The 22,626-nt window shown below is 41.0% G+C and overlaps 1 protein-coding gene across 4 annotated transcripts in view; it reads right to left on the bottom strand.

The window, feature by feature from the left end:
• The window catches only part of LOC133443902 (septin-7-like), a 46,029-nt gene that overhangs the window by 3,418 nt on the left and 19,985 nt on the right, over nucleotides 1-22,626 (bottom strand). For all 4 annotated transcript variants that reach the window (XM_061721228.1, XM_061721229.1, XM_061721230.1 and 1 more), the window contains exons 3-10: nucleotides 19,709-19,815; nucleotides 12,677-12,777; nucleotides 12,449-12,583; nucleotides 9,165-9,282; nucleotides 8,804-8,896; nucleotides 7,451-7,547; nucleotides 1,711-1,762; nucleotides 253-378 (exon numbers count right to left, since the gene is read on the bottom strand). In XM_061721228.1, the coding sequence (XP_061577212.1) occupies nucleotides 253-378; nucleotides 1,711-1,762; nucleotides 7,451-7,547; nucleotides 8,804-8,896; nucleotides 9,165-9,282; nucleotides 12,449-12,583; nucleotides 12,677-12,777; nucleotides 19,709-19,815 (829 nt within the window). The remainder of the gene's footprint in view (nucleotides 1-252; nucleotides 379-1,710; nucleotides 1,763-7,450; nucleotides 7,548-8,803; nucleotides 8,897-9,164; nucleotides 9,283-12,448; nucleotides 12,584-12,676; nucleotides 12,778-19,708; nucleotides 19,816-22,626) is intronic.

The following is a 22,626-nucleotide window of genomic DNA, read 5'->3' as shown; positions in this document are numbered from 1 at the left end:
GTTTTAAGAAGCCTTTTTTACACTTACAAACTGGAATTATAGTCTAACCAATGGCAGTCTCTCTTTTGATTACATCCGAGACGGTTCATAAAGTGTCTTCACAAACAAAGTCCTCTCTTTCAATAAGTTGGCAAACGTCTATGAGGTCTTAATAGTGTTTGTGGCAACCTTTTTGAGTTGGCAGTCACTTAAGACATCCAAATATATGCAGACAAAGTCCTAACATGTCCCGCTACACCATCCCGGCCTTACTTGGTGAGTTGTCCCTTCGTCTTAGTGGTGTCCACTCCGTTACAGGTGACAGCAGCAAGTTTCTTACTGCGATAATTCTCGTAGTGGACGTTGTTGGTGACGTCCTTCAGGTCCTGCATATGGGTACTACCGAAGAGAAGGAAATGAAAAAGGATTCAGATCCAATTCAAAAACACTTCATTCATCTCTGAAGAGAAATTAAATCAGATGTATTAATTAGATGATCAATGAATTAATAAGAAGCAGCAAAGGTTACTATTACAAAACATATCATTCAACTCTTTTAGGCTTTTCAAAGCCTTAAAAAAAGCTCAATTTAAATTAGGTTTGCAGGTACGTCTAGTTACCATCTGTTGGAGCTCATTAAATACACCCAATCAAATCAGTCCATCCTTTCAGAGCACTGCTGGGCGGGCTTAACGCGATGGCACTGACTGAGGTTGTTTTTAAATGCGCTATAGAAATAAACTTCACAGAGTGGCATGGTAATCCGGGTGTCATCATGTGCAATCTGAATCAGTTTTGGCATCGAAAGTTAAGAGATTCAGATTTTTTCTTCAAAGATTGAACAAAACATGGCAGCCAAATCGTTCCTTTGTAAAGAAGATACATTTGCTGTTTTGTCGAAAAAAAAATGGATACGTTTAATTTACTCTTCTACACAAACATGCTCTCCCGTTGACTTGTTTTATTACGTTACTCTGAATACCTGTCGCCTTGTTTGTTTCTCTGATTGGTTGGAGTGCTAACCTATGAATGGGGAGGCCCTATGGGTTGTTTTTTTTAGAGCGCATATCTTTTTAGATGTGGTTCTTTTCCCTTCTTCAAATTAAAGAAAATAGTGGATGTCCATCCTGTCCACCCTCCCCATTAATCCAGGCTTCTAGCGGCTGAATCAATGAGAGAAATGTGGGTTTAGTGTCCAGCCTAAGGACACATCGGCACCAGCCTGAGAATTGATTTCCCACCTTCTGGATGTTCGGATGATTAATATATTTAAGAGTAGCAGACACTTATTTGAAAACTTATTTACCAAAATGACTAAATGTGTCCGGTATGCAAAAAATAAATAAAATACAGCAGACTGAAAATAAAAATACTTCTGCTTTTAAACAAACCCACTAATATGTGATGCTTGTGATGTTTTTGAGTTCTTCATTTTGTCAAGCGTCAGGTAAACATGAACAAATGCTAAGGTTTCTACAAACTCCCATCCTCCGTTAATATCTGCATCAAAATAGCATCACACTTGGCTGTTAAACCACCTGAGGGAGTAAAATAGTGAGATCATTGGTGGATATTTGCAGGCCTCTAGTGGCCACGCTGAGAAAGCTCTGACATCGACGTTCAACACTTGGATTCATCATTGGGACGTGAAAGAAATCATGAGGCATCCATGAAACTCTTGAAACCAGGGAAAGTTGGTCTGACGGTGTTTAAGAAAAATACTGCTCTCACCGAATAAGCATGTTGCGCAGGACGGTGAAGTCGCAGTGTTCGCCGTTCTCCACTGAAAATACAGGAACGTGGAGGAAGATACAGGAGGGAGGGAGAGAGATGGATACAGAATTACTACACATGGAAACGTGCAACAGCAATATTCACAGCTATCACTCATCTGTCTCAGGGGGTTATAAGCTCGGTAAAAGAAAAACAAAAAACATCCTGCGAGCATGACTATTCATATACTTTTGCATGACTAACTGCCCTAAAGGTGATGGCATACTACAATAAACTGGATCTGTGGCCCAGAGGCAGTCCCAGCTCAGTCAGAGGAATGCAACTGTAGTGTGTTAAGTACAGCAGATGAAACTTAAACGGAGAAGTGTTCCAATAAAAACAGACAGACAGACAAACCAGACGACAAGGTGTTAATTCATTCATCAGTTATAAGTGAGGGGTTACTCTGAAAACAAGCATTTCCAGGTGTAATCAGTGCTTAAAGAGTAATAATATACGATGAACAGTTGCCGTAGAACGTCAACAGGAAACAAAAAGGGTAGAAAGACATCAGGCCATGATCAGATAGGAGAGTTTCATTATGAGCTTTACAATTAAATGTAGAGTGTCAGAAAAACAACACTGAGAAAAGTCCTATAATTAATATCTTTAAATCTAGTTCGTAACCTCCCTGTACGAGACTCCTCAAGAGACTCTTCCATACTGGCAATTGTTTCAGGAACATTTCCCCCCATTTTCCGGTCTCGATGCCTGTATGTAAGAGCTGCTTTCTGGAAAAGCCTAAAATCTGATCCCTCTTTTTTTCCCACATTCCGATGTAAACAAAAAGGAGTAAAAATGGAGAGACTGTTCGAGCTGTTGAGGAAGACCAGGACACTTCCAGCTGGTCCGAGTCTTTACCGCCACCAGCTTAACCAAAGAGTCATCCATGGTTTTAGTGTACTGGAATCAGTCAACGGCACCGAGCAGAAAGTGGGCGTTACTTTTTGTGGTGGACTCCATCACACAGAACTTGGCCCCTCTGAGTATCGGTACTACATACTGGGACAAAAGCAGGGGGCTCCCGTAAACAGCCTGGTGGAGCTACAGCCATAACTTGGAGAACATGTGAATGGAAATGTACCGACTGGTTAGAACGCAGCCATGTTGCGTCAATAAACTGTGCAGAGTAGTGGACACGAATATTTATGTACGTACTTCAATCCATAAAGTTATGACTCAACCACACAGAGGTTTTGCTGCAGTTAGGGAAATGAGCAGCTACATTGTTAAAGTTATATTTAGAAAACAAATCAGGTGCTGCTGTCCCGGTCGTGTGCATGAGACGACTGGGACAGGAGTCCAGTTAATATAGGTGGCTACTGCAAACAGGGATGGAAGAGCATGAGAGCTACACAACGCTGCCTGAAATAGTCAAATGTTCCTTCAAATGAAATAAGAACCGATATTTCAACATGGAATGAAAATCCTTGGCTTTTCTTTATTTAAATTGAAAGAAGGGGTTAAATCATATAAAAATGACGCTGAAAGAGTTCCTATCCGATCACAGCCCGTCAGTGCTTGCCCTGAAGATGCTACACAGTTAGAACAAACACAACCCCGTACAGTTAGATAGTTGTGAGTTTACACTGTGACAACAAAAACAAAACCAAACAAAAAAAAGACAAGGTTATGAGGTCAGATGGGATTCTGGAAAAGGACCGCAAATAAAAGGCGCTGTTGAGCTTGAGTGTCGTAGATCTCCAAGCCTCCTCTTCATCAAATACGCTGCTCCTTATTGATTAGCCTCCAATCAAGTCAGCAGTCAATCACCACCAGGGGAGCAAACAGGGGACACCTTACCATTGATGAAACTTAAGCTGTCCTGCCCATTGTCATCCAAAGCCAGCCATTGACCTCCTGTCTCTTCTAGAGGAGGGAGCTCTGACGGAGGGGAGGGGTACGGTTTTTCAGTTACTGTCTGCGCCCAGCAGGGGCTAAATCTGGGTCTGGAGCAGCTGGGTTTGTCCTGGCTAAGACTTGGTCCCGAGTCAAGCCAGTATTTGGCCCAGATTCAGCCCAGATTTGGCCCGGATCAATACTATAGCCTGCATGTGTCCAAACAGACGGGCTAATAAGGGCTTGCAGAGGGAGTGCAGTGGTTAGAGGGGTGTACGTTAGGGAGAGTTTGTGCATAACCAGCCGGGGGCGCAAACCTCAGTGAGGAAACGGGTAGAGGACCTAACTGGGTCAGGGGTCACAGGATTTAAAGAAATAAATAAAAAACAGTTTGCAACTGAGTATACAGATTTCATTCATTAATTAAAAAAGGCAGAAAACACCTAATGCAATACCATGGTTGTGTCTAATTCTAGCAATTTTAATTTCCACATTTCCCAATTAGATAAACCATAATCGCATCAGTCCATCAGGTGTTTTGAGCCTGAGTGCTATATTTATACTAGCGGTGATTATTTAGGGCATAATGATAAACTGCATTGGTTTAATGAATAAAAGAGCACAAAGCCTTCTTTTCAAAACATGCATAAGTGTATATGTTTGTGCAGGATGTTTTCCAACCAGGTTAAATGTCTAACATTAAACTTCAAAGTATGCTGATGAATGAGATATAAGCAACATGTTACCTTAATGACTTAAATAAGCTGCTACATGCTGTTTGGAAAGCGCTGACTCACCATTAACTACTCATGAACCTATGAGCCTAAAAGCAATGCATTAGGATGGTGGATCCCAGTCTTTAGTCCGGTAATGTGAGACCCACACACGCACCCATCGCCTCCAGCCCTCACCACTTATCTCAGCTGGCAGCGTCAGCGCTGAGCTGTGTGGTGAAGCGGGACGGAGATCAATCGGTGCTCCTGTGTTTGATCCCACAGGACCAAAGAAGGGAACCCCGGCGTTAGAGTTATTTTTCTACTGCAGGTGGAGCATCAGCACCAAACGGCCTCTAGTTCTCTCCATGACTATTCACAGCATCAGACCTGGGGCAGAACTTCAAATCTCTGGCCAGATTTTGAGAGTATTGTTCAAATGTGGTTTAGGAGACAGTACTTGTTGCAACATTGGTCTCTCTTTAGTCATTCTGGCAATTATTTTTTTTAGAAATTAATGCTTCGATAACATGATCAAAAAGATAGATCGCAAAAAATAGATAAAAATGCAAAAGAAAATGGTAATTGGATTTAAAATAAAAGACATTCTGAGGTTTGGACAGGTAGTCTGGCAGGCTGATAATAGAAAGTAGAGAGGATCATTCATGTGAACCCTGGTAGATGTTTGGCCCTCGTCACCCATGGCAACACCTAACCAACATTATTATTAAAGGCAAAATGAGAAATAAAGGCAAACTGGTAAATGTGATCCGGTTTGGTCTTTATAATCATGTTTATTCATAGACAGACGATTTTGTCAAGAAAAAAAAGAAAGAAATGTGTTTTACTGAAAATGAATCCTGGGTAAAGTTACGAGGGGCGAACTGTTGGTGCATATTTCTTCTGTTTTTGTGGGAGATCCTTCCTGACATTTAATACACAGTGGTTTCTATTTTAGACCATTATGTTGTGTATCTTTTGATGGTAGATCTTCGTCTTGTCATTTATAGCTTACTATGAGATACTATGATATTTCAAACTGCTTTTGGTGATTCAATTTAATATTTTGGGGTTTCTGCAAGCAAAAAAGATGGGCTTGTTTATTTGCATTCAGAGCAGGAACGGAAAGGTCACTTAGCATTAGGTACACATTTAAATGCCTGGGGTAAGCAAATGTGTCAGATTTATCAGATTTTTCAGGATGCACGTTAATGCAAAGCCTGAACAGGAAACCGGAAGCTGCTAGATGTCTGACATCAGAGGCTCAGTGATGTGCTTATAAAAGTACGGCATATCTTTTCTACAATCAGTACAAGTCATGTCATCGGCAAATAAGACGGATTCTCAGATTACAAATCAGCCTTTTTGAATTGTCAAGCCTTCTCATCTTGGAGGACGGGGGCCATCAGTGCATCAGGATCAAATGAATGATTTTGATAAGCTTGAAGCTTCAAAATAATCCTCAGTGTCCTGCTTTGTTTCAAATGTTTCCAACACCTAAGAAAAATGTGACTTTCAGTCTGTCGCCCAAGTCTGATAAGAGCATTGGTTTGACCATCAGCCTAATGATGAGAGAACATAGCAACAGAAAAGTGGAGGGGGAGGAGGGATGGGGGTGATACGGAGAGGAAGGAGCCGGGAAAGACCTCGGGGGAGGGCGGTGTCGAGAAAATGAGGTTGAAATAAAGTGAAAGATGGTTTTGTTTACCAAAAATGCCCTCTGTCAGTCATGGAATAGAATAGACAAAGAAAAAAAAAACAAGGAAAAAAGAGAAAAAAGAAAGAATGAAATAGTGAAAGACTGATAAACGGTCAACCACAGAGCAACAAAAAGGTATCTCACTTTATAACCTTCCAGACAACTTGAAAACAGAAGAAAACAACTAACATACCAGTGAGAGCAACAACAGTTCATTGTGGTTAATGGTGAAACCGTGACTCTGATGTGCCACAGGACACTACGTCTGTCCTCCTTTTCCAGAATCCCCCTCAGAATCAAGACCCAAACCATCCAAAGTGTGCATGTGTGTGCGCATGTGCTCACAGGAAGGAGGACGGGTGCATAAGGTAAGACAGGTAACCAGATAACCTCCTACTTGCCAAAATGCAATAGTTCACGCATCATTACTGCTGTGTTGAGCCGGTGGACCGTCCTCAGCTGTGTAACTGCTGCTAAGACCTGACGGTTGCTTTTGGGCCATTTTCTGCACCGGCACCAATTCCAGTCCCCGCTGAGTTTACCTTCACATTTGGCCCTAACTTGTCTGAGTGGACCAAAAAATGGATTTGCAATCGGAATGTGTGCATTTTCTCTCTAAAGGTCCATCAGAGACCCCCCATGTGAGCCGTATGTCTCCCAGCTCAGAGTTTTGTTGCCTCTCAGTCTCCTGTCATCGCTGGCTCTGGTGGCCGGTGACAGACAGGCCTGTGTGCACAGCTATCTGACGAGTGTGACCCACTAGCAGTAGTGGCAAGTGTACCAGCAAGATCAAGCTGCTTCTTCTTTTCAGTTCTCATCAACACCTCAACAATGCAATGGTTTTCTTTTTTGTATAAGTCAGAGGTCTTAACATTGGCAGTCAAAAAGTGTCTGGGACAATTAAAATGTGTAAATACTTTATTAATCCCTGAAGGGAAAAATAATTGCATTTGACTCTACCCTTCAATTAAGTTGAGTGCAGCCAGCCCTCCACTAACCCACTACCTGTAAATACACCCTTCTACTAGAAATAACATTAAAAACATGTGTTATTTTGTGATGAATTGGTTGCTTTGGGTAATTCCTGAAGGCATTTGAACAGCAAGCGTTTCCTCGGTTTACATTTTGACAAGTGGTCGTATTACCCGGTAGTTAACACACTGAGTGAACACGAGGGGTTGCCGTGGAGAACATGCTTCCTGGCTCATACTGTCGGGAGCAGCATGCTTCATCCATTCCAACAGAGGAAATACACGACTGCTGAACACCAACATGCTGAACACATTAGTCATCGTCAGACAAATTACCAGTGTGACACAAACCACGTGGTGCCAAGTATTAAAACCTGACAAAGGGACAAAGGAATGCTGTACTGGACACCTTAGGAGTCAGTGCCTCTAGAACTTCTCCCAGATCTCCTGGATGGTCTCAACCTGAATGAACCTACCTTCTGCCACGCCCCATGGGTACTGCCGACCTCTGACCTTCTTTCCATTCACCTCAACCACCACGTTGCTGCCAACCACTGCCAGTGGCATCTTCTCCTTAAAAAAAAACAAAAGAAAAACAAAAAACGAAAAACACAAGTTAGCATGAATGTGTCGAGTAGTTTCTGATCTACAAACCCGCCACAAGTCGTAACGGAAAACAAACCTGAATGACTGCAGCTTCGACACATAGGACCTATTTAAAGTGCTGACCCTTGTATACCAGTGGGGATGCACTGCAGTGTGTGGCCTATCTTCTGAAAATCGGGGGTGCTAGTCAAGTAGATCAGTGTCTCCCAACCTGGGGTCCGGGCCCCCCCTGGGGGGGCGCCAGAGATCTCTGGGGGGGCGCGAAACTTCTTTGAGGATATGCAGTTGTAAAAATTATATTTGCACATGTTAAATAAATTAAAAAATCATAATAACACACAATGGAATACAGTAATCCAAGTCTGTATAAACCCACTTAGAAATATATTTTGGTCATTTTAAAATACCAAGTTATTTATCAGGATAAAAACTTAAAAACGTATTATATCATTATTCAACATTTAATCATACTACTACTCTGACAGGTTGTTAAAGGAAAAATGTTTAAATATTTTGCTCTCATATTAAAAGAGACATTTTTCAGAAATTATTTTCTGTCCTTGGATTTATTTTTTGTGTGTATTTTATACATTGGTGACACAAAAGGAAGGTGAGAAAAACAAAGTACAGGGTAAGCCAAAGAGAAATGTATCAAAAAAACATAATTAACGTTCATTTTTACAATTAAAGGTTTGTAACAAATCACTTTACTCTTTTGCTGCTAGTACGTACGGGTCGGGGGGCCCGGCTGGTCTTAGACACAAGTAGGGGGGGAAACAAGGAAAAAAGGTTGGGAACCACTGAAGTAGATGAGGGTTGCTGCCAACCTTAAGGTTGGTGGTTTCATGCCAACCGCTGTCTAAGCCAACAATTTAAACCCACATTACTCCTGTTGTGTTCATCCTTGTCGACGTCAGTTGTTGGTCGTTCAGATTGCAAGCACATAACTAAATTATGAAATTCACGGCAGGAAAAAAAAAAAACAAAACAAAAGAAAAACAAGCCCATGGGAAACTACGATTTGGTTTTGGAAGAGGTCACAGCCACTTAGACAAGGAGAACCGCGACAGAGCAAGCTGCAGGAGTTGGACGCAGACCAAAGGACAAACCATCATTTGGCTGCCATTTCAGTCCTCCTGCTGATATCCTTTTACTGTACAAGCCCTCAAATCCAGTTTCAAATGAAATAAAAACAACATAAAAGCATTCTGCAGTCCACTTACCTTGATCTTTCGGATGAGCTTGTTGTCCTCATCGTCCTCTGTGTCTGGGAACTCGTAAATTTTTATTTTATGTTCCTGTATCTCTTTCATTATCTGAAAGAGAGAGAGAGAAAATAACTAGATAAGTGACGCTATACATGCATTACCTACCTGGAATCCTGTATACAGCTCACACTTTAAGCCTCACTTGCAAGGACTACATCATGTTTGAAGAATTAAACGACTTAAATTATGCTTTGCATTCCGAGTAGTACAGATACAGAGGGTTTGGAGACAATTACTGTAGCTTAGAAAACAATATATAAGAAGGTCTTGCATCAAAGTCTCTTCCCGCTCAAGTGACACACATGGACAGACGTACCTGTTTTTTAAACAGCTGGCATTCCTCAGGGGTCAGAGTGTCAGCCTTTGCAATGAGAGGGATGACATTCACTTTGTCATGGAGTCTCTTCATAAATTCGATATCCAACGGCTTAAGGCTGAAGAGAGAAAGACAGAAAAGCATGAAAAAGCACAGAAAATCAACAGGAGATGAAAAGGTATCTTTTTAAAATTATTATTTTTTTTATTATTTTACCTCTTTTCTTATAATTTAATTTCATTTATTTGGTATTTAAGCGTACTCTTAAATTAAATACTTTCTGAAAACCGCAAATGAGATGTACCTGCTGTACTCTACTGCCCTTAGTTTTCGGCAACTTGTGCTTTTTTTATTTTACCTTCTTTTCTCATAAATTTTATTTCATTTTATTTGTTATTTACTGTCTAATTATGTCTTGCCGCTTTTAATGTTGATGTAAAGCACTTTGAATTACAGTACCTTGTGTTGAATTGTGCTATATAAATAAACTTGCCTTGCCTTAAAAGGATGAAATGGGCACAAAAAGGACCATCTAGACTTTTAGCAAAAGTCCAAAAGGTTGACAAAAAAAAAAAAAGACATTTACACTTCTATGATGGCAGCATTAATGAAGAATAGTACTCTGTGTGTGTGTGTGTGTGTGTGTGTGTGCGTGTGTGCGTGCGTGCGTGCGTGCGTGCGTGCGTGCGTGCGTGCGTGCGTGCGTGCGTGCTTGCTTGCTGCTCTGTAGTTATTGCACACGGGGTCAGATAGATTTTTATTCTTTTGGGGGCGCAGTAGTCGTGTAAAATCAAGTGCAAATGTAAAAACTGGGAAACCCTAGCTCACTCAGACATCTTTAGAGAAAACTGCAGGTCAGATGGTCACCAGCAGAGGGCCACACACATCCATGTATTTAGCTTAGCCCCCAGCAGAAGAAATGAAGCAGCAAGCTTAAGATAACATGTCCATTACAGCGTCTCCATCTCTGAATGTCAAGTGGGTTAATTTCACTGATACAGTGAACATTGTGTCTGTGTGTAACAAGGCAAGTATGACCAGACTCTCAGGAGACAGTCATGTTCAAATAACTGTAATTGACCCCAAAATACAGAGTTGTGGCTATATTATGCAGTTATTTTTATTTATGTGATGCAACGATGCATCACATAATGCTGAATGATGCTTTGTACAACTCTGCAATGGGTGGGTTTAGAGTGAGTTTTCCCAGCAATGCAAAAATGCAGGGGAGGGGGGGGCGCGAGCTAAACAGCTGTTCAGTGGTTCAGCAGGTCACAGAAGAGTGCAAGTATGAAGTACAACGCAAGAATGAGGCCTGGGTTTGGGTATGCTGGTGATACAAGAGCGCTGCTGGAACTGAAGCGGCTGTAGATAAATCTGGAGTCGGACTGTCTCCGCTTTGAGCTCGGGAAGATACTGACAGGCCAAGAATGATTGTGATCTCAAAAATAACAGCTTCTACTCGCAGCAGGACGCACGTTGAACAGAGAAAGCTGGAAATAAACCATCACAGACAGGCTAAGCGTGGAAACATGAGCAAGCAGCGTACTTCTAAAACTTAATGGGATTTCAATTTACAGCCAGGTGTTGGTGACATCTGGAGGCAGCTGCTTCAAACTGCCCTTTTGCAACATACGACAGGAAATTTAAAAGAGAAGAGAGCCTGCTCTGAATCCGTCTTCTGGTAAATCCTCGTAGCGTTGGCAGTAAAAGCCAATTATCTAATAATATTCACTAAGAGAAGCCATCCATCTACCATCTTTTCCTTTTAAAATCTATCCACAAAAACAAGAACTGTGGTGCGCAACAGAGCCATTTATGATCATTTATAAAGCTGTCAAACAAAAACCAGGAACAGTTGAGCATTTACTCCTTCATTATGATTTATTAACAGTTCTAAGTGAATTTTAAGTGAATCCATTTGCTTTGCAGCATAAAGCAGCTCAGCAATGTCACAGATTTCACCCCTTGACATCAAACTTGCGTAATTAATGCAAAACCTCCAACATGGCGACTGAACAGCAGTTCACGTGCACATCAAGACTGTGTCCCCGGTTTTTAGAATCAGCAATTCATTTCATTTGTGGCTGCAGCGACTCAAATATTTAGCAGGTCAATGTAATTTTAAATACTTTACACGGGGCCCATTTCTGCAGGTTTTTCAACAACGAAAGAATAATTTAGATCCCCCCGCTAAGCCTGAGGACATGAACAGATTTTAGGTCACATGAACTCACAACTACACGTGCACCCACACACCATCTGAGACGTAGAAAGATGAGAGTGCATTTGTTTGCTTCTGTGAGCATGTATGACGTTACGCACTGATTAGGTAATTCACTGAAGGCAGGCAGAACTCTATTAAACATGGGAGGGGGGGAAATTCCTCTCAGGCATGAACTCAGAGACGTGAGGACCAGCTGGCTCTCACCCAGACTACGACACAAACATTCACTTCACCCTTCCATCCTGGTACAGTTATGAACACATTTCCTCAGATATGTTTTGAATTGACCCTTCGTCAAGCCCCGCCCCCCGTTGTCAGACAAAACTGTCATATCTCCAGTCCACTTCCATTGTAAAGACAGGGTTTTACATCCCTTTATTTTTAATAAATCAACAGCAACTAGATATAAATAAAAAGGAACACTTCTGGTACCGTGTAGTGAGTTTAAAAAAAAACATTTTTTTGGCAAAAACAAGGTCTTTTGATTAGCTTAGCTGATAGCATGGTGGAAGGTGTGGTCGTCCACATAGCTTTATCCAAAGCAGACATTTTTTGTAATTTACCATTGGTTTTGGGAAGAAATGTATTGCTTTGATCTCTCTGGGTAGCGGGTGTCTCTTTTACAAGTGCCCCGAGCACATCGCTTAATAATTTTAAGATAAATAAATAAAACAAACATGTCCGCGGTTGTAGCTATGGGTTGTAGCCGGCTGTCGAGCCGACTTTGTTTAGGAAGTACAGATCGGATTTCTGTCAGTTTGGGGATAAGAATATTTCCCAAGTCTTCCTTTCACAAATACAAAGTTTAAAAAATAAAGAAAATAATCCAGTGATGTAAATTTTGATACAAGGAAAGTAAAAACTAGGCTTTCTCCATTGATGTGAACGAGAGAGAGGACTGTTTTGTCCAACCAGATATTCTGACCCGGATGTAGCAACAGAGAATCATTTATCTGATTGGTCAGTCAGGGACCAATCAGAAGCTTGACAAAGGGTCAACTAGAGTCACGTTACATCAACTGCATCGTACTACACCTTCACCTGATGCAGAACCTACCCATGTCCGGAGGGGGCGATGAAATACAAGCAACAGTGGACTCTGTTGTCTGGCATGGACCTGCGGTTCACCCTAGACTCAGCATTTAGAAAGTCCTCGCACTTGCTGTCGATGTAGTTGATGACGGGCTGCCAGCTGGTGAGATGGGAAAAGAATATCAGAGAAGATGACTGGACCACAAAGAGCATAAGACTGACTAGTCTAAGTGTGGTTCGGTTTCAGTCCTACCAGTTGCTGTTGTCAACTGCATCTCCAAACCCTGGTGTGTCCACGATCGTGAGGGTCAGCTGGACTCCTCCTTCTTTGATCAACACCTTGGACTGCTCCACCTGAAACACACAAACATCCACACCATTAGCGACACCTATGATTAGCTGCCGCTGCACTCTTGACACTTTGCGACCCCTTTACGTTTTCAAAATGTTTTAGATGTCAGAATGAATGTGCCAACACAAACACCGGCCTACGTGGATAATTGTGTGACACTTTCCTCTCCCACTCGGGGCACTGATGATGCATTAGTGCACTCTCTGAGCGCCCACCCACACAGGCAGCTGGCAGATGAAGGGCAATAACAGCTGGCTGGATGTGTGATGAACTGGAGCCTACGTCTGTTTTTCCCCTTTCAGCAGACATGGTGTGTATGCCAGGAATGGTAGGAGGAGAGCGTACTGTGCTGGGACATCCATGAGATTAGCATGGGTGTACCTGCATTTAAAATGGTTTATGTAATCTGTCATGTTATTTCCTTTGCAGGGATTAATTACTGAAGTATTACTGAAGTGAATGAGTCATGGAACTCAATGAAGTGCATTAGAAACATCTTTCAGCAGACCATCATATGTGTGACCATGGGAACAAGTTAAACCGAGGATACATGACGTTAATGTTCAATTATCAACTCATTAACTACTGTGTCATTATTCAACCATTTAAAGGGAACGGCTAATGTTTTTCAGCTTCTAATGTTACCTATTGACATACATAAGGATATTATTTGGGATGTTTACCTAAAGAACTACCACCCAAACTACAAACCAAACCCTTTCCCTTCCCTAAATATTACTGGAATTTATGAAGAAACCATTAAACTAACCCCGTCTTGAGCAAATGTGAGAATATTTACTGAATTTTCAAACCAATGTGCCGTTTTAGCAGCGTCAGAGGACGTGCTAGCTGTGAATGGGAAACGATCCACGCTTGTATAACTTCTTTTAAACCTTGCTGGGTTCTACAAAGACTTAACAAGTTCCTAATTTATATGCAACACTTATTTAACAAGGTAAATCAAAAAGTCGGGAGTTGGGACAGCACACAACAGCAGTTATTGAGGCACTTCACAAAGAGAGCATAAACTTTCAATAAAGTCCAATTCAAAAAAATGAAATGCAATTAAATTCTGATATCCAATTTTTTTTTCATTTTTTATTATCCATTTGTGCAAATTTCTGGCAGAACCAGGCCTAGGAAAGCTGGCCATCTGCCTTGTCCAGTTGGGGTAGTGATAGGATAGCAAAGAGACCATCAGACAAACATTTTAGTCCAAAAAATAAGCTATAGGTTAAAATGCGATAAAAATTGACACAAAAGGGTACAAACATGAAGAGTAAGGAGAGCAGCGTGCTAAGTTGGTGTGGGACTCTGAAGGTGCACCATCGGCCCCCCCTCAGTCCCCCAAGAATCTTTCCGTATTGCTGCATAACTAAAGGGATGGCTAAACCTACTCATCCACTATATGCTCCATCAAAAAGTTTTAAGTTTAATTTTAAAAAGGTGGCAAAATTTCCTGCATCCTGAACCCAAACTGTGGGGTTGCTCCACAAGAGGGATCTGAAATGAAGGCTCTGCCTCCCCTTCTCTACCTGTGTAAAGTCTGGGAACCACAAGGAAACCTGCAGCCTGAGAGCGAGGGACTCTGATGGGATAATATGGGACAAAGAGGTGCCTAAGATAAAGAGGAACAAGGCCCTTAAAGGATTTATGCAGGACAGAATCATGATTGTTTCCATCCTGGATTTAAAAAGGGAGCCAATGAAGAGAAGCTAAGATTGGAAAAATATGACCTCTCCTGTTAATCCTTATCAGAAGTCGTGCTGCAGCATTTTGGATTAGCTGTATGACTTTATTTTTGGAACATCCTAATACATAAAAAGTAACTGTAATTAACTGTACAAAATGTAAAAAATAAAATCTCGTAGGCCATCAGGAAATCGTTGGTAATTTTCAATGAAAATCTACTACACAACCAGCACTGCACAACCAGCACTGCTCACAGTAGACCACAAACAAAAATGTGCAATACCATTCTCTGGTATTGTAAATATCCTGTAATATCATCTGTAAATATCCATCTGTTTTTCTTTTTGTATACTAGTATTTTTTTTATTTTATTACTATTTTATTCTCCTTCTTATTTTTATTATTATTATTATTGTATATACTGTTTATAGTGTTTTTCTATTATTATTACTATTGTATATACTGTTTATAGTGTTTTTCTATTATTATTATTATTGTGTGATATTGATGCCTCTTGTGTTTTGCACTATCCACTTTGCTGCTGTAATCTGGAAATTTCCCCTCTGGGGGACTATTAAAGGATTTCTTATCTTATCTTATCTTTCTATGACTTGATATACTGACTGAAACTTTTCAACCTTAATCACTTATGACCTAAGTGAAAGTCATAATGTACACAACAATAAACAGGAAAGATTATAAAGGGAAAACATGCAGATAAACCAAGGAAGACCACAGAGCATCAGGGCAACAGGAAATGCCCTAAAAAGAAAAAAAAAAAAAAAAAAAAAAAAAAGGTAGCCGATTTCTTACAGTTTGTGATAAAAAAATAAAAACATCTAAATAAAAAAAAAAAAAAAGATATCGAATGTATATGCAGAAAAGCCAAAATTAAACCAACAAACAGTTTAACAGAAAATAAATAAAGTTTAGGGTGATCAGAAGCAATCAGCTTCATCATCACTCTCCATTCGATAAGGAGATGACGCTTTTGTTTGGTGCAAAATTGGTCAAACGAAACATCAGGACTTGAACTTGAAAAAAAACAGGCAATGTCAGGTACACCCAGGGGAAACGGCAGTTCTCAACTCTTCAGTAAATTATGAATTATCTTTTTATTCCATCATCAAACTTTATCAAATCAAACTTTATTTCTAGAGCACCTTTCATGCATAGAATGCAGCACAAAGTGCTTTACATAAAACAAATAACAAATAAAACATATTAACTCAAGGACCCTCAGAAAGGAACAATCCCAGCCAATTATCCACCTCTGACTGCACAATAGGGGCCCAACGATTAGTCCACATTGTCAAAGAAAAGTGGTAATAAAAGATATTCACCAATGAATGTAATTGTCGATAAAGAAAACTCAAAAATCATAACGAAGCATCGCCTTCTTTACCATCTCTGCTGAAAATTTCACATGCACAACAGAGGTTAACAATATGGCGGCGGTCGATGCAGCACCAGGGCACTTGGCAACGAAGTTCATTAATGATGTAATTTTGAATAAAGTGTCCATCTTTCTTGTCTCGTATTGTTAAGTAGCACGTCATTTAAACAACCACCTGCAAAACCTAAGGCTGAGAGCTAAATAAAAGCCATTTAATTATGAGATCCAGTTGTGGATACTGGAAGGCTCGGAGCTGAACAACATCAACGGGACACAGAGCCGTCATCAAGGACTTGATGAGACTGGGGAAAGCAACTCTCGAGGTCAACTCAGAGCCAACTTCACAAGTTATCAATTACAGTAGATTACAAGAGACGCTTTGTCTCAACTGTTGTTCCGCACAGGCCTGAACACTCAGCCAGAGCATCACAAAGAGTGCTTATGGACGCCAAAGTGGGGCGATCATCAGCCACCTCCTCTACATTGATGACATCAAGCTGTATGCCAGGGATGAGTGACACACCAGCAGACCCTGATGCCATTGAATAGGGAAAAGATGATGGATAATACATACAATTTGGATGGATGAATGTTCCATGTCTCTTGCATGCAATATTTACCAATCAGAAACATTTTCTTTTAGGATATTACAAAATTATATAAAAAACTAACTGGTCCTCCCAGGTTGCAGCTTCTACAGCATCACAATATGTTTAAAAAGTGGATTCCAATTTGCTCTGCAGTCAAACATTCAGTCCCACACAACCATCATCTCCTGAAGTGCGCCTGCTGTTCCTTCACTCCGCTGCATAGTTTCACAAGGCCATCTAGTTATTTTGGGATCACCCTTTAAACTTAAACTAAAGCTGTTTCACTCTAAAACAAACATTCTTAGGCTTCCACAAACCTTGAGATAATCTTTGTGACTTTACAGCTGAGCATATATATCACGCACCACAGTCATTCAACATGTCTGAGTTGAAGTGTCCACCCAGCATGTGTGTTTCAAATGTGTGTTTGTCTTGAAAGTGTTTGTGCATGAAATGTTAGCCATCGCAAAACCAAAGCTGCTATTTCCACCATTTCCACGATGAAAAACAGATTGGGATAAAACCTCAAAAATTTCCCCTCAGGCTCCACACCATCATTTAAAAAGAAATCTGATCCGGAGGTGGGGGGGAAAGATGTGAGTGAGTGACAAAACATGGGAAATTGTTTTGCAATATAAATAGTCTGACCCAGTCTCTCCTTCTTCAGCCTCAGACCGCAGAATCCTTTTCCAACATTATTGCAAACACTAACTGGTATGCGCGAGAGCGTATTTATCTACCCACAGTGCACTCATGGGCTGAAGGGAGAGAAGGCCACAGGGAAGAAAGTCTTTCAAATTTTCAGCCTCATCAAATAGAGTAAATTTACAGATGTGCTGGTGGATCAACGTGGTAACGACCAAAACTCTTTTCTTATGGACTTTCAAAAAGATCTCAGGTGACGTGCAATATAATCACAACGACCTGGTCACGGTCGTAGGGAAAAATACTGGCCATAAAAGCACGGAAACACACAGGGACTATGTAGCGGTAGCAGGTAAATGATGATCCACCTAGCTGTCATATGGAAGCGAGACAACATGATTTATTTACAATAACTTCCATGTTTCTGTCCATGCTCACTATGTCTCCTATCCCCCTCTAAGATTGTGGAGAAAAAAGTCTGAATAAAATCAGTGTTGGTTAAATGAGTCGAGAGTGCCTACCTATACTGCACCGTCATGTTCAGCCCCACTAAAAGAGTAATGACTTGGGTCTTGGACGGCTGTTTTTCATCATGATCCCATTCACAACCAGGTATTTATTTATTTAGGTAATCATGATGTTTATTTATGATGTTCATGATTATGTTTTAATGTCTGTGTGTGTGGCGGGGGGAGGGGGGTGTATGTGTGTGCTGTGTGGGTATTAATGTGAGGATGTGTGTGAAAATGACCAGATGTGTTTTTAATCATGAGTGGGAGTTTTTCTATGTTAAATGTTGATTTTATTATGTAAAGCACTTTGCGTTACAATTCTATGAAAAGTGCTTTATACATAAAGTTTCATTTGATTTGATTGATCTTACAGTAACAGTGGAGTTGAGTTTCCTCTCTACCAACCTACACAGAGCACTTTGAATCCTCTGAGAGGCCAACTGAATCGCTGGCCTCTATTTAAATAAATAAACAACAGCCAGTTGTGTGTGCTGTGCGTTTGTGTGGGCAGTTCTCGTTTGTATTTATGTCCAAACTCATCAGTATACCCGACTTAAGTGGCTTGACAAACGTGATTGAAGCACGTTTGTGTGATCCAGTTTATTATCAAGAAAATACAGGATCATTTGTCAGCTTTAAATCCTTTGCTGATGGCTGGGCAGCAGGGTGTTTTGCTTCATGGGAACATTCCTGCTGCTGACTCTCAGACCACGGGGGACGCGTGGATACACAGGGGCTCCCCCCTTTAATCACTTGTTTTTCTTTAAGAGTCCTCCTCTTACTAACCTATCTCATGGTATAGATTCCAGTTTAACCCTGCTCTACATTTGCTGTCCCATGATGTACAGACTCTCCCACCCCCCCTCTTCTGCATCTCTGCTCCTTCATCACTCTTTTCCCTTCCTTCCCTCTATCCTCTTCTCCAGATGAAGCCTTCCTCCTTCTGCTCTTCCATTTGAGTTTGTCATGACCATAAAAGGACACAACCAAGCCCTGTGGCATCGCCGTTTCCCTCAGTTTCTCCATCCTCTTTCTAACTCCCTTTAGCATCCTGCTATTTTTTGCCTCTACACAGGCTCGACCTCCTTTCCTCTTCATTTGTGTTTTTTCTTCTTCTTCTCGGTGACAAGATTGCAGGTCAAACTGGCTCAAGCATGTAATTTCGATACACGAACAAGTATGTAAACCTGAGTTCCCTTGTTGGCTGTATTTTCTAGTAAAATTGTATTCTGATCCTTATCTAAATCACAAAATACTTTGTATTTTAGTAAAGGACACGCAAACGTACTGTATATCATCTTTTGAGTTACAACCATGAAACATTAAGAACCGTGTCTCCTAGACAGCTCTTGGAAAAAGAGTTAAAGAAAAAAAAAAATCTTTTCTGTGGTATTTTGACCCTTCGAACCTGAATCATGACATTCCACATCTTTGGTCTCTGCAGGAAATTCCCCGACAAACACGCCGCCTGACAAGTCCTTTGTTTTTGTCATGCAAAGTGTAGACATGTCATATGAGGAATGGGTGATGACGGAGCGCTTGCTGATATCTTATAACTGATCATTTTCATGACTGCGGTTAGATCTGGAAGCAACTGGTGGCAAGCAGACACCACCAATTATTCTGTATAAAATATGATCCTTAAATTGATACAACATGTACATATAATAACAGGACTTGTGATTACATTGCGTGCCATATGGTAATATGCGACAAGAATTTGAGTTATTGCATAATGAGGAATCAGACAGTTACTTAAAACCGACACGCAAACCAGCTAAAAAAATGTATCCATTTGTGATTATTTAACCAGGCTGAAAGAACATAATTATATGATGAAATCTTTTGGCTTTTGCTATGTTGCACAACTGACATCAGGTATTTGTTATTGCAGCAGAAATGTAGACTTTAAATTTAACTCATGCAGAAAACACTGTGCAAGCGTACAAAGAAGGGAAAATCCACTGAAATACTGGAGGATATTAGACTTTTTGCCAATGAGGGGGTTAAACAGCGACCGACATCTGCAGGTCAGACTTGGAGTGAAGCTCAAAGTTAGCTGCTGAATCAAAATGAGGAAAAAGCTGATTTAGCTCACCTGCACAGTCTTCTTGATGCGCTGGGAGGGACCAGGGTAGTCCTTGGAATACAAGTCAGTCAGGAATAGAGAGTTGATGAGTGTTGATTTCCCAAGACCAGACTCACCTGAGGACAAAGACGGAAACAACGCTTTAAATGAATAAGACTACAGCTTTAGAGCATCTGTTTCCTTACAAAGAGAAAAAAAGAGGGGGGCAGTGTAATGGCCAGGTGTGGGGTTTAGTTTAAAGTCAAGTAAATATCACTGGCACTAAAGAAAGCAAAAAGCATTTTCATACTATGCACACTATTTTTTTATGACACATGGCCAGGAGGGGTTGGCCTGCAGAAAATCAAATAGAATCATTGGCTGTGAGAAAAGGTCAAGGCTCATCTGCCAGCAAGAAAAGCTTTTAGATAGAGGGAACAAAATATTTCCTCTCTACTCCCAGCCCACTCCCTCCTTCACCATCCCCATTCATCCACTTTTTCCTCTGTGCCTCTCCCTGAATGCTTCCTTTATGTATAAATCCTAATATTTTTGTCCTCACTCTGCCAGCTTTCCATTCTGCACTCGCATGCCAATGTTAGCGGCACAGGCGCTACACAAACACGGGGCAAACGTTTACTTGACAAAGTGCACCGTCAGTACAAACTTTACACATGGTATACGGCAACCCACGCACTCACACACACATACAGTAGAGATTACTTGATGACCATCTGGCTCGTGTCTCGTGAAAAGGGGCTGGGGGAGTGTTGGGTCGAAGGAAAGGGGGGGCAAACTGCCCCAGCAAAGACTCCTGACTGACTGCCACTGCACAAACCCAGCCTTTGAAAATACGAGGGCACCACATATGTAAGTATTTTGAGCCCAAAACATCAACGCTGACAGGTTATAGAAAGGCTAAACAGGATTATATCACATTCTATAAACTTCCAAATCTAAAGGACTATAAACCTAAACCACAGTGAAATAAAAAGACGACATCAGATAAGTGGCAAAAATGGGTGTCAACAGACCCAGTTTAAAGGAGCTGTATGTAAGAGCAATAATAAAACGAATCATAAAATGACCCCGATATGTCAACAGACATTTAAAAATCATGTTCATTTCAAATACTTATGTCTCTGACAACAGCACTCAAGCCAGGATATTCCAGTTTAAAAAGAGGAGTTGCAGCCCTCAACTGATGTTTATGTTGTCATTTTTTGTTTTGGCCTGAAGCTCCACCCTCCACCTATCTCCCAATCACCAAGTCAGTATTGTTTCTGAAGCTCCACCCTCCACCTATCTCCCAATCACAAAGTCAGTATTGTTTCTGAAGCTCCACCCTCCACCTATCTCCCAATCACCAAGTCAGTATTGTTTCGGCATCCGGGTTGCCAGCTCGGCTCTAATTATCGCAGCCATGGCAGCCTACGTTCCTGCTGCATTCTGCAGCCTACCTGGCAACCTCTGGTCGGGGGGAGGAGGGGGAGGGTACACGCCGCTCAACAATATTTTGAAAGTGACTGCAGTACCAGTTTTGGCCATTTCTTACAGACGGCTTTAAATGCTGATGAAACTATGTAGAATCTGAAGAAATAAAAACAAATCCTGAGTCTACGTCTTTTCAAATGTAAATGGCTTTATCCAAGACCGAAAAACCCACTTGATGGTAAATCACAAGAAAATGAAGATGTATCCATGTTTGCCAACCATTTCCAACCAATTACATTATCTAACCATCTACATCCTTGTCAGGTACCTAAGACACTTTAAATAATCGTTTGGTAATCACGCTGCAGGAAATAGTCACATTTGAGAATTACGCTCATATTTTTGGGGCTTAAAAATTAAACTGCAAATTTATTATCAAAATAAGAGTTTATTCAAATTTTGAAAATGATCAGATCCCTTTTTAAAACTGTGATATTTGATAGCTAAACCCCATTGTTCTACCGTAAAGTTGCTCCCTTTTTGCTGCAGTTTCACCTGCAGGATTGTAACGTCTCTTGGGTGGTGATTGTGTGGGTCTTTAGCTGAACAGGTGTTCGTCCCTCCCACCAGCGGGACTAAACCTTCACAATAACCTGGTGTGAATCCCTGGTGGACTCTTGTCTTTATCCTTTCTTATGCTCTCAGTCTGCCATCTGTGTGTTAACTCAGCTATGGATGATACTCAAGAGTTATGAACCCCTCCTCTCTCTCTCCCTCCCTCTCTCCAGCTAGGTGACAGCTGACAGACCTGTTTGATGAATTATTTAGACTTGGAGGTCAAGCATGTCCATTTATTGACATAGACCATTTTTCACTATTTTATTTGGGGCGAGATGTAGGAATCCCTCCTTATTTAGTCTGGGGGAACTGTTCCCAGAAGCACAGAGGAGAGAAACCTTGACGAGAGGGTCTCGAGTCTGTGTTTCGGGCATGTATACATTTACACATCTGCTGCTCCTGTTAGCTTTGCTCTCTCTTGGTAGGATGGTGTTACTCCCGATGCTATCTTGACAAAAACAAACAACAGGAAATGAACTGAAAGGTCTCCTTTAACCCTGACCACACTCAGACGCCGAGCTGGTTTAGACAATTTAAATGAACCACAAAGAGGACTCTAGGGCGAATTCAAACATTTACAGCTTTGTCCAGCTTTCACTTTGCAGCTAAGAGACATCTCAACTCACACACAAAGATACACCTCGCTTTAATGAGAATAAACTGATTCTACGGATGTTATATGTATCAGATCACAAAAACGTGACAACTGACATTTTGTCCAACATTAATCGACTGCTCTCACAGAGTTGAAGGAAGCATAATTGCAACCAGCTTTATGGTGTACAGTGGAATGAAGGATTTCATTACCATTTCATTTTGACGATCAAAAGGCCCTGATCTCAAAAAGAAGTGCTTTTGTTGTGTGTTGACTTGTCACTTTTATTTACAATGAGGTG

The sequence above is a fragment of the Cololabis saira genome, chromosome 5 (genome assembly GCF_033807715.1).
Source record: "Cololabis saira isolate AMF1-May2022 chromosome 5, fColSai1.1, whole genome shotgun sequence".
In the NCBI taxonomy this organism is placed as follows: Eukaryota; Metazoa; Chordata; class Actinopteri; order Beloniformes; family Belonidae; genus Cololabis; species Cololabis saira.
This window is presented reverse-complemented; position numbering and strand designations above follow the sequence as displayed.